Source organism: Lycorma delicatula, chromosome 10 (genome assembly GCF_047948215.1).
Source record: "Lycorma delicatula isolate Av1 chromosome 10, ASM4794821v1, whole genome shotgun sequence".
NCBI lineage: Eukaryota > Metazoa > Arthropoda > Insecta > Hemiptera > Fulgoridae > Lycorma > Lycorma delicatula.
Window position 1 is genome coordinate 88,823,924 of NC_134464.1, and position 18,116 is coordinate 88,842,039.

The window sequence follows — 18,116 nt, forward strand, 5'->3', positions numbered from 1 at the left end:
TATTTATATAATAATTCTTACAAAAAAAAATTAAAATTAAGTGGGATAATAAAACAAATATATATAGTAAATTAATCTATTTTTATTTTTTTAATGTAATTTTTTATTCTGGAAATATAAAAATTAGATAAAAACAAATGATGATATAAACAGAAAATCAATTTAAAGACACAAATCTATCAAAATAAGGCAGTAAGGATATTAATATGGGTTCATAATTTTAAATAATTCTTTTAAAATTTAGTATATAACTTAAAACGTATACATCAAGCCAATTTTATGAGCAGAACATTATTTTCACAGTCTCATTTGACGCAACTTTTTATGATTGTACCATATTTCCGTATTACCCAACATTTAGGTAAGTTATTTCTAGTAATAGTGTTACTAATTTTGCAGAAAAGTATTTAGAATGTTCAGGTTACGTATTGTGGATATCAATTTATTCTGCGTATGATTTTTGTATCATTTTAATCTATATTTATTTTCGCGGACAAGGGTGTTAAGATTCGCCCTTTTTCGTATGTATAGATTATCAAGGTGTTGTAAGTCAGTTATTTTTTTATTTACGTTTATTGAATTGGACTGCTATGATTACATTAAGAGTAATCATTTTTGTAAACGCTTTTTGTAGCGTAATTTTTTTCCACTTCGTATTTACTTATATGAAAAAATATTAATTATAAAAAAAAAATTAATTACTTTATCTCAGATCGAGTAATACGATTGTGTAATATAAGAATAATCGGTACAGCATATTATACTATGTATGATAGAACATTAAATTTCTGCGTAAAAGTAATTGTGGTGGGATAACTTTCCTTTCTTTGGATAGTATTTAATATCGACTGCAACGACGGTAAGCCATCAAACGATCGTAAGCTGCAGAAGCAGTATGTTAAAGGTTTTACTGTTGTATTTTGCGGTAGCAGGAGGTGTCCTGGCGGAAGATGATAAAAGAAAGGACGTAGCGGACAAAATCAACGAGGACGACCGACCCTCGCAACGATTATCAACACATAACCGAGAAGAAAAAATACAAGATAAACGCGAACTATTTGATGTCGGCAGTTATGGACACAGTTTCGGCCACGAATCATCCTCCATATATGACAGTAATGTGGGAGTCGAAGGAATTCACATTTCCGATGATCATCATATTTCACATCAAGAATTCGTGCCGAATCATGAGGTAACTAAAACCGTGACATTAACCAAACAAGTTCCAGTACCTTATCCGGTGACAGTCGAGAAGAAAATACCGGTTCCAGTCGATCGACCGTATCCTGTACACGTACCGAAACCGTATCCGGTAACTGTCGAAAAACAGGTACCGGTTCCAGTTAAAGTACCGGTACCGCATCCTTATACAGTAGAAAAACCAGTACCTTATCCGGTTAAAGTTCCAGTCGACAGACCGTATCCGGTACACATTCTGAAACCGTACACAGTTTATGTCGATAAACCTTATCCAGTGACAGTCGAAAAGAAAATTCCTGTACCAGTTAAGGTACCGGTCGATAGACCGTATCCGGTGCATGTACCAGTAGAAAAACCAATACCTTATACAGTCGAGAAACCAGTACCGTATCCGGTTAAAGTTCCAGTCGATAGACCTGTACCTGTGCATATACCAAAACCGTATCCAGTTTACATCAAAAAACCATATCCGGTTCCATATCCAGTTAAAGATCATCAGTCATTACATCATGGAAGTTCATTTGAAGAAAATTATCATACAGCAGAACATCATTTTTAGCTTATTAGTAGGATATGACTTCATCTTGAAACATATAATTAAAATTCATCTCATCATATAATTTTTTGTATTGTTTGTAATTTCAATTTTGTTTATTTTTTGTGAAATAAATCTCATTATTTGTATGAAATTATTTTTTTCCTTTTTTTTTAATTTGTCACTATTTCTATTAACAACCGAATGTTCACATCTCACTTTATAATTATTAATTGGTTATATTGCGCAATTTTGTTTTGACGTATTTAAACGCAGTGGTATATATTTTTATGCTAATCTTAAGTTTTTTTTTAATTTTTAATTATATAGATTTATTATGCATATGCATTAAAGTTTTAATTATTACGCTAATGCATTAATCAGATTTATACTTCATTGATTGAAAAATTTGCTAATAATATTTTAAATGATATTTATAAAAATAAAAAATTCTGAGTGATATGTATTCAGTGCGAAGGAAAAAACGAGAATAATACTTAATTTACGAAACGTTTTATGATAATCTTTAGATCGTGGCTTCCTATAATAAGTTAAATTAATTATTTGATTTGAATTAAAATGTATATTCGTATAAAAAAATAAACAACGATATTTTTTTATGATATATAACAGTTAAGTTTTTCACCAATGAAACTTGTATAAATATTAATATGTCGTATGCAAATTTATATTTATCTATTTATGTTTTTATTGCGAAAAATAGTATTTATTTAAAAAATATAAAATTATACGAATATTTTAAAACAGATTAAGGCATCTCGAGACAACTAAAAACGAGTGTCAAGTTTGATTTTTCGGTGGTTTTAATTTGTGATTAATAAACTAATTAACTAACTTGTAACTGATAATTTTACTAGAAACAAATGATTTTTCTTCTGAGAAATTATCTTCATTTCGTTGAAAAGAATACAAAGAAACAAATCATGAGAAAATGATTGAATATTAAACTATTTGTGAAATTACAAGAGGTTTTCTGCCAAGAAATTTCCAGTATTTTAAAAATAGGACTTAAGTATTTATTACTTTTAAACATATTTATTTGTACAGAAAATGCTATGAATTGAAAGCGGTAGATTTATTTAGTTGTTTTTTTATGTATAAATTATATAAAGATAATGTTTTACGAAATATTTTATGCGTACGTTGAAAAAACACGCAATCATTCTCACTTTGTCTGGTGCTGTTAACCACACCTATATTGAATACCAGTTGAGTAATTCTTCGGTATAATTTTGTACGATTTGTCAGTAAAATTAAAGTTAATTTTTTTACATCCAAATCGCATAAACTTTTTTACCTTGGAATGTTTACAGTAATTATATACTGTATTTAAATTTATTGTACATAATGATCTTACATCATATTTATAGAAAAGTAGAACAATGGTTTTTAAGGAGTAAATCTGATGTCGTAATGATAACGGATGCACGGGACTTGAAACGAAAAACTGCCATCGCGAAAAAAGCAAGCTATTATAAGAATATCAAGATCAAGAATTACATTCTAGGTACATTAAAAACGAGGTATAAATTGGTTTTCAATTTCAGAGTGAATATACTGTCTCGTATCAGGAAGACAAGCTCTCTAAAAATGCAGGTAACATTCAGCCGTATAACCGATTCCTCTATTCTGTTCAACACAAGGAATACATAGTGAAAATTATCCTCTGAAAAAAATAAAGAAAATTATCTGGGGATACTTCTTGGACAGATGTTTTACAAATTTTTGGTAATAAAAAAGCTGATACAGACATTCTGAAGAAAAAATTATAATACCTATTTCTAACAGGAAGAATTATCCTCCTGGGCGAATTATTATCTTTCTGAGGGAAAAATAACATATAAGGACTATGTGTAATCAGTAGGAAAAATAGGAGATACAGAATTAAAAAATAGCTTTCGATCCAGGATGCCGATTGTACTACCGAAGTATAAGAATGTAATTCACAGTTAAATTGTACGTGATATTATAATCTGCTTGAAGTATGAAAAAATATTCTATTTTAATGTTTCAAAGGATTCCTTTATAAGATAAGTACTGTTTTACTACTTATTTAATTGTGATTTTCTTCCAAATCTAAATTAAAAATCATAAATCTCATTTAATTATTATTTATTATAAACTAAAAATTGTATAAATATGATTATGTATAAATACATATCACGTATAATACATATTTATATATAATCATATTTATACGATTTTTAATTTATAATAAATAATAATTAAATGAGATTTATGATTTTTAATTTAGATTTGGAAGAAAATCACAATTAAATAAGTAGTAAAACAGTACTTATCTTATAAAGGAATCCTTTACAAAATTAAAATAGAATATTTTTTCATATTTCAAGCAGATTATTTTTTTTTGTCTTCAGTCATTTGACTGGTTTGATGCAGCGCTCCAAGATTCCCTATCTACTGCTAGTCGTTTTATTTCAGTATACCCTCTACATCCTACATCCCTAACAATTTGTATTACATATTCCAACCGTGGCCTGCCTACACAATTTTTCCCTTCTACCTGTCGTTCCAATATTAAAGCGACTGTTCTAGGATGCCTTAGTATGTGCCCTATAAGTCTGTCTCTTCTTTTAACTATATTTTTTCAAATGCTTCTTTCTTCATCTATTTGCCGCAATACCTCTTCATTTGTCACTTTATCCACCCGTCTGATTTTTAACATTCTCCTATAGCACCGCATTTCAAAAGCTTCTAATCTTTTCTTCTCAAATACTCCGATCGTCCAAGTTTCACTTCCATATAAAGCGACATTCCAAACATATACTTTCAAAAATCTTTTCCTGACATTTAAATTAATTTTTGATGTAAACAAATTATATTTCTTACTGAAGGCTCGTCTAGCTTGTGCTATTCGGCATTTTATATCGCTCCTGCTTCGTCCATCTTTAGTAATTCTACTTCCCAAATAACAAAATTCTTCTATCTCCACAATCTTTTCTCCTCCTATTTTCACATTCAGCGGTCCATCTTTGTTATTTCTACTACATTTCATTACTTTTGTTTTGTTCTTGTTTATTTTCATGCAATAGTTCTTGCGTAGGACTTCATCTATGCCGTTCATTGTTTCTTCTAAATCCTTTTTACTCTCGGCTAGAATTACTATATCATCAGCAAATCGTAGCATCTTTATCTTTTCACCTTGTACTGTTACTGAATTTATCACAAACGTAGGGAAAGAATCTTCACTTAAACTAATTCTGAACTTTTGATATATGAAATGATGACCAAGATTGGTCCCAGGATTTTGTATCCGAAAATTCTCTGTTAAATATTGATCGTATTTATGATATTTACTCGCGGAAATCAATCGAAAAATTTTTATATAATAACTAGCATTCCCGTCACTGCTTCGCCCGCGCTATATTTTTTACTTTCGGTTCCTGTCTGGACAGGGGATTTTTAGCCGATCAGTACTCGTTTCACTCGCCCCGTCTAGCTAGCAGGTTCTGCCCCTTGGACCCCCTTGTGTTCATTAAACTCATGCTTTGGATTATGATGATGATGATAAAAATAATAATAATGATAATAATAATATTTTTATTATACAAAAGAAAAATTAAACATCATAAGTTGTAAAATTTTATATTAGATCCAACTCGGACCAGTCTTGTCTGAATGAAAATAACAATAATAAAATAAATGTGTAACGTAGCAAAGTTTCGAAGATAACATATTAAGTTATAAATTTTATAGGTAGTTATACTTTTTTTTTTAACCTCCGGGACCACCGATAGGTATTCTTCAGAGGATGATATGAATGATTTGTAGCGTGTGTGAAAATTCCGTGCCTGACCGGGATTCGAACCCGGGAACTCCGAATGAAAGGCCGAGACGTTACCGCTCACGGAGGCCGGCAAGTTTTTATACCTGCAAACATAAATATGAGTTTTAAAACAGTCGGCCTTCATGGGAAAAATCTGATGTGGACAACACATGACTTCCTTGTACGCTTACTAAATTACATTTATACATTTTTTTAAAAATGGAAAGTACATAAAATTTTATTTCGTTAAAAACGTCTGATATTTATACATATTCTTCTTCTTCTTTTTTTGTTATTATTGAATTATTATTCATCGTTTTTCTTTTTTTTTACAATGAGAAGTTGATTATTATTAATAAATCAATATATTTAAATTAAAAAAAAGTTCAAAAAAAAAGGAAATGAAGTCTGAATCGATCCGATGTGCCTTTCCTTAAGATCCAAATATTTCATTAATTAAAACTTTATTTGATGAACTCTGTAACCAGTGAAAATAAGTACCACTTTGTGTGATACATCGTTGAAATGCTATAAATGAGGGCTTATTACTGCAGTTAATAAAAAGTTCAAAATCCAAAAACATTTGGATTTTGGGCTTTTTTGAACACTTTTGGTTGTCGATTGGAATCAAAAGAGCACATGTACAACTAGATGTTGCAACAGTCCTAAATCCAAAATTGCAACATCCTACGACCAATCGTATCTGAATTATGCGGGGTACTTACGTACGTACAAAAGTCACGCCGAAATTAGCCAAAATGGATTCAGGAATGTTTAAAATGGATATTTCCGTTGAAATATGGAAACAGAAATCTTTCGCGATCACAATTCTTCCTTTATTTCATACAAGGAAGTAAAAATATTTATACCCATACAAAGTACTTGTAAAAATGTATTTTGAGCTGGTTCTTATCGGTACCCCACAAAAACCACCAGGAAGGGACCATACTTCGTTTTTTATTACTTTTATGGTTTTTAGTCAAGAAAGCGGAGGTAGAGGCTGCCACTTGCGTCATACCTACTGTAACACTGGTTGTGGTTAGCTGAGCCGCCGCGCCGTACATCGTCGCACCCATTAAAAAATTTAAATTCAAGAAACAAAAGTTAGAAAAATTCGAATTTTATTTAGAAACAGTACACTAGACCAAAGTGCATTAATCGTACCAGTTTATGATAAATGTTCAAAAATTATCCCGCATTTTCAACTCATTTCTTGGCGCGCTTCTCTATTGCTCTTTTTAGTTCTTCAGAGCTGTCCTTAAGTTCCTCAGCCGCATCCATAATTCGAACAATTAATTCCTCACAAGAATGTATTTTTGTTTTGTATACAGTATTCATTTCCACATGTAGAAATCTAAAAGTGTTTGATCAAGCGATCTTGGTGGCCTAGAATTTGAACCTCCTAGACCGATACATTTTTTCCAGTTTTATAACATTTATTTGTTTTATTCACCTTGTCTTACACCATTTTGTTCAGAATTGAATTCTCTACAAGTTATTTTTTATAAGTTTTATGGGTTTGTTTATTGCCCGTTTAGCAAAGTTATTGTATGACAAACAAAAAACAAGGTTTTGTACCCCAATTTATTGGTTTTAACGCCAGATTTCTCAAAACCATTTCAGTTACAGTTCTGAGACCTATTTTATTCAATTTTTCAGGTCAAAAATCATGAGAATTCTTTAATTATGCTGCTTATTTAATGCCCTAAAATTTTCAGTAGGACTTCCTTACAGCGGGGTATCTGAGATTCCAGCCAAATATTTCACTAGCCGTAACTCCCAAACGAAGCATTTTACGTGAACTTTTTCCATTATTTTTACGAGTAGAATAGATTATGAAAGTCCCGGGAGAAACTTTACATCGTCTATATTTTGTAATTGTCATGCATATTACGATATGGTCCATTATTCGTTGCATGTATAGAATATCAAGGTGGGCAGTGAGGTTGTTATCGGATTAAACCTTTAACAATAGTGGTTTAAACCTTTAAACCTTTGCAATAGTGGTGAAGTGAAGACGCTGTTTATTTTACTCTGGTTTTAGAATGAAGCAGTACAAAAAAATATTAATTTATTACAATTAAAATACCAGAGATCAGAGTGAAAAATGAGTAAACAAAGAAACTTGCTTATTCATCATTATAAAGATAGAAAACGAGAGGAATATTCTGTTGCAAGCGCTACAGAAAACTTTTAACAGAACTATTAAATTAGAAATTACGATTTAAGAAAAATGCATGTGGTAAACACGAATCGGTTAGTTGGAAAGCAAACATTATGATAGTGAAGTAGAAAATTCATTGTTCAAAGATTTTATGGGGATTGTTCAAGGTTGGGAGATGACCAGTATTAAATAGCCTGATTAAAGTTTAATTTATTAAAAAAACCTTTTGTAAAAGTTTTGGTAAAAAAAAAAATACTTTCAACTCTTACTTTAAAGTTTTGTTTATGGGGGATATATCAACCTCATTTGTTTAGCCATTTATTGTATTATTTATCAGTCTGTTGATAATTTTTATCTACCAGAGATGCAATAAGTTTTATCATCCGGAAATATAAGAAAGGCGTGCAATAGTAGTGATACCAGTTTGGATTGGAAGCTTAAATGTTTTAGCTATTTTCAAATTAAATTTCGTGTTTTCTTGGAAAGCTTGAACAATACAATTATTACTATTTTTTTCTTTTATTAATTAATTTTATTTATTCTAATATCCCTAGTAAATATATTTCTCGATTAATCTCGATTGTTTTTTTTTTTTGTTTTGTTATTCTTTTTACGTATTTTTTATACGTAGTTTTTCCGTGGTATCTGCTGACGGTCAATGTACAGCGATTAAAATGGTCACCTAGGGTAGAATTTTAAGTAAATATTTCTGTAAACGGTTTTTGAGGCGTTATATTTTTTTCCTTATTTATTTAAATTTCTTTCGGTGAACGATTTCGTTGCGATTATATAATATAATACGCTAATTGGTAAAGAATGTTTTAATCTCTGTGACTGAATATAGACTAGCGGTGTAAAAGCAAGTGTGGTAGGATAGATATGCTTTGTTTTGCTAGTATTTAACATGGACTTCAAATTCGGAAAACTATCAAACAGCCGTGAACAGCATGTTAAAGGTTTTAGTGCTGTGTTTTGCGGTACCAGGTGTACTAGCCGGCAATGGTGAACATAAAGGTATAGCAAACGGCGACGAAGATCGACCTTTACAAGATCAAGCATTAAATAACCGCGATGAAAAGAAACAAGATAAACGTGGACTTTTTGATTTCGGCAGCTACGGAAACAGTTTCACCCACAAATCATCCGGCTTAATCAAAATGTTGCATTTGAAGGACATCACATCTCCAATGACCGTGATATCTCTCATCGACTATTTGAGTCGCATCATGAGATAATTAAAACGGTGACTTTAACTAAAGAAATTCCAGTACCTTATCCGGTGAAAATCGAGAAGAAGATACAGGTTCCAGTCGATCGACCATATGAGGTACATGTACCGAAACCATACCCGGTTACGGTCGAAAAACATATTCCAGTTCCAGTTAAAGTACCGGTGCCACACCCTTATCCGGTAGAGAAACCAGTACCTTATCCAGTCAAAGTTCCAGTCGACAGACCATATCCAGTGCATATCCCCAAACCATATACAGTTTATGTAAGTAAGCCGTATCCAGTAACAATCGAAAAGAAAATTCGTGTACCGGTTAAAGTACCAGTCGATAGACCATATCCTGTCCATCTACCTGTAGAGAAACCGGTTCCTTATCCAATTGAAAAACCTGTGCCGTATCCAGTTAAAGTTCCAGTCGAAAGACCTGTGCCAGTGCATATATGCAAACCATACCCGGTTTATATTTCTAAACCTTATCTTGTTCCATATCCAGTCAACGATCACCATTCCTTACATCATGATAGTATTTCACTGGATGGACACCACGACTCAGGACATCACTCTAGTTTTTGAGAAATGATTCGAATTCGTTATGAAACATTTCTACTATATGATCGAAATGAATCTCACCATGTATTTTTATGTTATATTAATATATATATATATATATTATTCTTTTTGTATACTTTTATGTGCTGAAATATATGTAATTTACAAGAAATTCTTTATTTTCTGTCGTTTTTATTAAAAGAAAAATAACACTTTCTCACTATTTTTGTGTTATTAGAAAAATAATATTCCATAAATCTATCTTTTTATTTATTATTTGTATTAGTGTATAGTACGTTTTTATTTCGCCGAACCTTCAATCGATACATTCGTTATTTCGCTATTCTTGTATTTCCTATATTTACAGTTGTTTCGTGGATATAAAATGTATTATTATATTTATGTATTTTTAATTAAAAATTTATTTTGTATCATCAAGACGTCTTTTTCACCAAACACAAAAATATTACTAACATAGCTAATAAATAATGTTGCATAAGATGTTTATTTATAAAATATCTAATATGATATTAATATTAAAAAAAAGCAATAAAGTTATTTAAGTATAAAAAATAAGAAATATTTCTTTTTGAAGAAACGTTGCAACATAACGCTATTGAATTTTATTGAATCGTTGGTGCAGACACCAGATATTTTCTTTGTTAAATACTAATGATAAGGATTCGTTATAATTAGTTACGATTTTCCAATAAAAGTTTCGGTGATCTTCTATTATCTATCCTTCCAACATGTATAAACCTTTAATATCGGTGGCGATTATACATCACATGTTACATAATAATTTTTTAAATATACTTATGGATAAACAGAAGAGTTGTTTGTGTATGTATTATTATTATACACGTAATGTTTTATTAGAATCTACACAAGAAGACTCGTGGCAAAAATAGCATAGTCATTTTAACCAGAATCACTGACTGGATTCACCAAGAAGGGTGGTTACTAAGAGTAGCGAATGAAGTGATTCACCGTAATTTATCAACTGACCCAAATAATCTGTGTAATACCAGAATGATAAGTTCACAAAAATACGGAATACATACATGTTTAAGACACTGTTCACCATATGGCGTGATTGGAAATCCAATATTATTACTTTAAAAGAAAAAACTCACTTCAACGTAATATCACTTAAATTTGTCACGGATATATTGATAATCTAAAGGAATACATTTTTATACCTCTTTCTAAAGTTAAAAGTAAGATACGTTGTATGTGTTGTTCATACTCATTGTAAAACGTACGAGTATGAGAACTAACAAATCTGAGGTAGACACCACTTGACTTCCTTGTAGGCCTATTAAATTACATATAAATTTTTTTTCTGCACTTCATTTAAATTTATTCCATTTGAAAGCGAGATACAATTCTTTAATAAAATGGACAGTTACAATTGCATTACGGTGGACACCATACTGCATCACATTTTTTTGTGGTATCCTATCGGCATTTTATATTAGTCAATATATTAATTTTGTTTCACGTCGCTCAAGTAGTTCTGTGGTGTAAGTGAGAACGTATCGAATCTGTAACCATCGACAATATCGATTCGAATCCCGACTTCAAATACATATATTTTTTAACTTTTTTTTAGTTTAAATATATTGATCTATTAATAATTGCTAACCTCTGCAAAAATGTGTGAATTAAAATGAAGATTACATAAAATTTTATTTCACTAATAACTTCTAGTTGTTTTTTAATTTTGTTTTTGAATTATTGAATTATTATTTATTGTGCTTTTTTTACAGATAATAATTATAAATAACTCATATTTAAATTAAAATAAGTTAAAAAAAAAGGAGATGAAGTCGGATTCGACCCGATGTGCCTTCCCCTTGTGGGATCCAAATATATCATTAATTAAAATTTTATTTGGCTATAACTCTGGAACCAATGAAAAGAAGCACCACTTATGATGTATTCTTGAAAAGCTCTCAATAAGGGCTTATTACTGCAGTTATGAAAAAGTCAAAAATCCAAATATTTTGGATTTTAGGTTTTTTTGACACTTTTGATCCAATCGATTGCACTCAAAAGGGGAGGTGTATAATTAGATGTTACAACAGTCCTAAATCCAAAATTTCAACATCCTACGGCTAATCGTTTTTGAGTTACGCGAGATACGTGCATCCGTACATACGTACGTACAGGCGTCACGCCGAAGCTAGTCAAAATGAATTCAGGGATGATCAAAATGGATATTTCCGTTGAAATCTGAAAACCGAAATTTTTTCGATCATATTACTTCCTTTACTTTGTACAAGGAAGTAAAAATTATGCATTTCATTATCCCGGCTTCTGATACTAATCGATCTGTTTTACATTTTTAAAAATCGATCCAAACCAATAACTGTGTGTAACGTAATAAAGCTTCAAGTATGTGAAGAAATAATGTTACGGTCGGTAACCAATGTTATGCTGACTTTTTTTTCGACAATTTATGATACATGAAATTATATGACAAAAATTTTTAAACGAAATCTTATTATTTCGGGATTTTATCACCGAAAATTTCTGGTTAAACTGTAGAAAGCATTTTTAAAGACTGATGATTATTAATGGAATTCATTCAATGGTATTCTTTGTTCATTTCTTTAACCAATCTTATTACATTATACTTATACTGCCGTTTAAATCTCAATTGTACCGATTCAGATTAAGTGAAAATTGATGAAAAAATCAGAATACGCGTTTCAATGAGGAAAAGTAATTATTTATTAACTAGATAAGACGAAATCAAGAATTCACCGGAAATAATTTAAATTAAGCCATTTAAACGACATAAGATTATACCAAACCTTACAATTAAAAATAAACAAAATTCATCTTTCTTTTTATATTTTTGTATTTCTGAAGACGATAATTATGTTGATATGAATAACCTTTCATTAATATCAGAGTTCTCAAACTTTCTGTAATTGTTTTTATCGTATTTCTTAGTAAAATAAAAAACTCCTGTATAGTACAATTCTGTTGCGGTATTTCCAAAATTCTCCAATAATTTTCTTTAGTATTTTACTTTTCCGTCCAGATAGCGCTATAGCACAGCTATAGTTCTAGAAGGGAAAGTATTGTAATCGGTCCAATTTGGGCAAATACGGTATTCACAGGATCTTGACGTTTTCACACCTTAGGAACCCTAAAAACCGGATGGAAATTTACCAGATGTTAATGTTCATATGTACGTGTGTGTGTTCGGTGTCTCATTCTAAATCACATTATATCACCAGAACTACTAGACCTATTTTGACCAAGCTTGGTCAGATTACTAATCTATATGGGGCATTGATGCCATTAAATTGTCAAATTAAAGGGTCAAGGGGATGAGGCTGTACAACAAGGTCACCCTCACACAGTATCTCGAGACATCGCCTAAAAAAGATCATATTTTTCTCAGGCACATTGTTAACGTTTAAAAAACTACAATATTTTCAACAAAAAAATGTGAAAAATTGCACTCTTACCCAAAAAAATTCTCTTAGTTAGTGCTATGTTGTGACATTACAGCCGAGCGGCAGAATTAAATAAATTTATTTAAAGTGTAAAAAAGTAACTCGGTCTGGCTTGATCTGAAACTCAGTCACCTTGTTGACTCGATACCTGATGCGATAAGCCTCGAAGTTACACCGGCCTAACGACCGTTCAAGCGAAATTTGTTCTGTGTAAGTTATGAAATTACTTTAGTTTAATTAGTGCCAACCATCGCCGCTAGTACTAACACAACCGCGAGAATTATTACGGTATGCGCCCGCGCTTTAGTTGGAATCATTGAATTAAATAAACGAAAAAAAATTATATTTGAAAAGAATGATATTTTAAATTATGTTGTGTGTATAAGTCGTGACGGGAAAGTCCTGCAACTGTGTTGTCGACTTATTTTTTTGGGTAGGAATTTTATGAAGAGAACAGTGATATAAAAATAATTGAAAAGATGTTTGTTATAAATTCATTTTTTCTTAGTTTAAACACTTTATTTCAAGCAAATAACGTTTTCAGTTTTTTCCACATCTGCTTCATCATTTTCTGGTTTTTTTCTTTCTTCTTTCCAAATGTATTTCTTTTATTTTATGGAAACCTGTGATTTTTGTAATTTTTTTTTCAGTGCTGGATATTCTTTGATGTTTCCCTGTATTACTTTCAGTTCTTCCATCACTTTTTCGGTTTCACTGATCCAGTTTGTTATTTGTTTTTAGATTTTTGAAATGTGTTAAACACCCTTTTAGGTGTTTATAGTGTTCTTTATAGGTTGCCATACGTAGAAGGCTAGTCTTCTTTTCCTGATTACATCCGACATTGATGTACAGTTTTTATTGTATTTTCTTTTATATTTTTTTCCGTCTTTGATGATTCCTAGGACCTATTGAATACTTTTGTTATTTTGGTTTTTGATTATTGATTAAAAGTTTTTTGATAAATGTCAGAACTTCTGCAGCGTAGTATCTTAGTTCAGCTTTCATTTAATTGAGTTCTTACTGTAGATGTTCTTACTAAATTTTATTAATTTATTTTCTTTTGTATGATTAATTTAATTCACCGCATAAACTCAAAGTTTGAACTTGGAATGTGAAAATGGAAATTTATTTTGCGTATGAAAAGTACCGTGCCTGACCCGGATTTGAACATAGGTGTTCCGGATGAAAGGCAGTGACGCTACCGTTCCACCACGGAAATCGGCGGTGGTAATTAATAGGCAAGTTCTGTTTTATTGATTTTTAACCTCATGTTTTCGTTTTCGGAAACGTTGACTTTAATTATCTATCCTACGTATTAAAATTCTTTTTTTTTTATTAAATATTTTTATTTTTTTTTAACTAAGGGAATTTTAAGGATCCATGATGGTCTTTTTTGTTATCAATTAAATCATGTTTTTTTCATATTATTGAAAATTCAATCGACTGCCTTTTTTTTTTTTAAATTTGACTTAGATAAATGTTTGATACAAGTTTTATACTATAAATGGTTCTTCACTGGAGAAAATTAGATGTAATGTATTGGATGTGTGTTAAAATTTTATAAATTATAATGACACAACTGAGTATGGAATATCATATTTTTGCGAAAAATGAAATAGGTTGCGTGCAAGTACCAGAAACCATACCGGAGAAAAATAATGAGATAAAGTTTTTTGGAGGAAACCCTTATCTTTCCATTCGATGTATCACAGAAAAAATTCTGATAATGAATTTGAACTAAAGTTATTGAAGGCTTTAATAACATCAACAAAATTAGGAAAAAAGACATAGATGAAATACAATTCAAATTACTCATAATTAATGTTGATATAACCGTTTATAATGACAACCGAAATTTATTAAAATACGTATTTTAACATCGTTGGTGGTTGTTTCTAAACATCTTTTAGACGTAAATCTTGATAGATTTGTGTCTACAAGATATTTTAATGGTGATCCATTAAAGTATAGCCGCAATGGAAGTTTTTCAATGTGAAGCAATTAAGCATGAGAACTGTCGGGCTACCTGTCTATAATCTGATTCACAGAAAATAATCATTACATATTAAATATGGTATTGTATTTGCTAAAAATACAATAGCAACGACTATATACAAGAGGGTAAGTGTATTGGATGAATACCAGTTCATTTTCAAGAAAATCATGCTTACAACGGATGCCACTGTGGCTTAAACTAATTACAGACCTCGGGACTAAGAAATTTAATTGTAGTTTAGATCCGCCTCGAACAGTTGCTTCTCTATTTTTGTGTTGAAGAAAAACTGTGTATAAGATAGGAGGAAAACATTTATTGAATAAGATATTACGACTGCAGAAAGGATTTAAATATTAAAAATAGCAGAAACATGAATTAGAATGTTGTCATAATTACGGAGATATATAATAGGAAATAAAATTCAATTTAAAGATAATGTGTGTAAAACAACGGTAATAAAATATAATAAAAAGAAAGATAAGAAAATTAAACATTAATCAACCAGGTAACGACATAAAAAATTTGCAGAAATTTGTATCTGGTTATGAAAATTAGAAAAAGCGAACCAAGAAGGTACGGTAGACATCAAAAGAAGATCGGAACTACTTCCCACCGAGCTGGTCTAGTGGTTAACTTGTCATCGCAAAATCAGCTGATTTAGAATTCGAGAGTTCTAAGGTTGAAATCCTACTAAAGGCAGTTACTTTTGTACGGATTTGAATATGAGGTTGTGGATACAGCTGTTCTTTGGTGGTTGGGTTTCAATTAACCACACATCTCAGGAACGGTCGACCTGAGATTGTACGAGACTACACTTCATTTACATTCATACATATCATCCTCTGAAGTAATACCTTAACGGTGGTTCCGGAGGCTAAACAGGAAAAAGAAAGTAAGATTAAAACTACTAGAAAAGATTTCGTATTAAAATGAAGTCTGCTGCTAATAATAATAATATACGTAAACTTATATGCATCATTTTTTGAAAGCAGAAATGGAAAATATAAAAATAGAAAGAAGAATTATAGATACCTTTGAAATAATGTGTTACCGCACGATGCTGAAAAATGGTTGAATTCACAAATATATAATTAATAAATTTTACTTGATAATTTGATACTTAATGAATAAATAAATTTAATATTTAGTACACGAGGGATAGAATTTATAGGAAAATCATTAAAATTCGCAATTAAGTTGCTAGGCTCCGTATTAAAAGGATTAGCTATTTTTTTATGAGAGGGTAATGTTGAAAGAAAAAATACGAAAGCAAACATATTATAAAATATAAATCAGATTACTAAGGAGGTATGGTTGAATAACAATATTAAGGTAAAAAAGAATAAATCAAACAAAAATAACGATGACAAACATAATCATATTGTTTGTGTATATTTATTAATTATTGTTTTACCGGAGATTCCGGGTTTGAGTCCCAGACAGGCAATGCATTTGTCACGCACTACAAATTTCATTATAATCCTTTAATAACTCTTGTTATAGAGCATCAGTCCGTTGTTATATAAATAAACAATTATCATTATTAATGTGTTTTATTTAGAAAGCCGTTTAAGATTGTATAATACAGATCTAATTGGAAACATGTAATACCTTATGTGAGTGTCAACGATAAATATTGTGTAATATTGTGAATGTGGTGGGATAGACATCCTTTCTTTCGACGGTATTTAATATCAACTGCACCGTCGGTAAGCCAACAAACAGTTGTAAGCTACAGAAGTATGTTGAAGTTTCTAGTGTTGTATTTTGTGGTAATAGGAGGTGTATTGGGGGACGATGATGAAAATAAGGGTATAGTAAATGAAATCGGTAATAATGTTCAACCATCTCAACAGCAACAACAGGCAGTAGAAAATCAAGACGAAAAGAAACAAGGTAAACGTGACCTATTTGATGTCGGCAGCTACGATCACAGTTTCGGCCACGAATCATCCAGTATATATGATGATAATGTTGGATTCGAAGGACATCTCATCTCCGATGACCACCATATTTCACATCAACAATTCGTACCGCATCATGAGGTAACTAAAACAGTGACATTAACCAAAGAAGTTCCTGTACCTTATCCGGTGACAGTCGAGAAGAAAATACCGGTTCCAGTCGATCGACCTTACCCGGTGCACGTACCGAAACCGTACCCGGTTACAGTGGAAAAACATGTACCGTTTCCGGTTAAAGTACCGGTACCACACCCTTATCCAGTAGAGAAACCAGTACCTTATCCAGTCAAAGTTCCAGTCGACAAACCGTATCCAGTACATATCCCCAAACCGTATACAGTTTATGTAAGTAAACCGTATCCAGTAACAATCGAAAAGAAAATTCCTGTACCGGTTAAAGTGCCAGTCGATAGACCGTATCCTGTTCATGTACCGGTAGAAAAACCAGTACCTTATACAGTCGAGAAACCAGTACCGTATCCGGTTAAAGTTCCAGTCGATAGACCTGTACCTGTGCATATACCAAAGCCTTATCCAGTTTATATTTCTAAACCTTATCCGGTTCCATATCCAGTTAAAGATCATCTTTCGTTACATGATGATAATGTTTCATTGGATGGACATCATCACACAGGACATCATTTCTAATTTTTCATCTAAAACTTCATCAAAATGCTTCTCGTCATGTGATATTAATGTAATGTTATTTGTATTGTACCTATTAGTTATTCTTATAATCAAATAAATGAAATTTTTAACATGTTTCTGTTTTTATTATTTTATTTTATTTGTTTTATTGCATAAATAATTTAATAATACGTAACTTAATCGTATATAAACTCTATTTTAATTACGTCAGTTTGTTTTAATGAGTCCTTCTTATATAAACTTAAATGGATGTTACATTATTTTTAAGTCGCATCTTTATTGACGTTTAAAATATTTCATGTACGTTTCTTGTATTCTCTTGCATATGATTTACTACTTCATGAATTATACTTTAAAGAAGTACGGGATAATATTTAGTTTTTCTAAATTCTATATTTACAAGAATTTGTAGAAGGATAAAAATACATAAAAAATATAAGTATAATTTTTAATTATATTTTTTTACAATCTAAAATGGTTGTTCTGTACCATTTATTGTGAAATATTCTTATTTCTTTGACAGATACAAAACTTTCGTGTACTTT

At 30.8% G+C, this 18,116-nt stretch overlaps 1 protein-coding gene across 1 annotated transcript; it reads left to right on the forward strand.

Moving 5' to 3' along the window:
* The first annotated feature begins 895 nt into the window (after positions 1 to 895).
* LOC142330907 (uncharacterized) lies at positions 896 to 17,571 on the forward strand. Its single transcript, XM_075376375.1, has 3 exons — positions 896 to 1,648; positions 9,035 to 9,461; positions 16,739 to 17,571. Exons 1-3 carry the CDS (start codon positions 896 to 898, stop codon positions 17,569 to 17,571), a joined length of 2,013 nt encoding a protein of 670 aa, XP_075232490.1.
* The last annotated feature ends 545 nt before the right edge of the window (positions 17,572 to 18,116 follow it).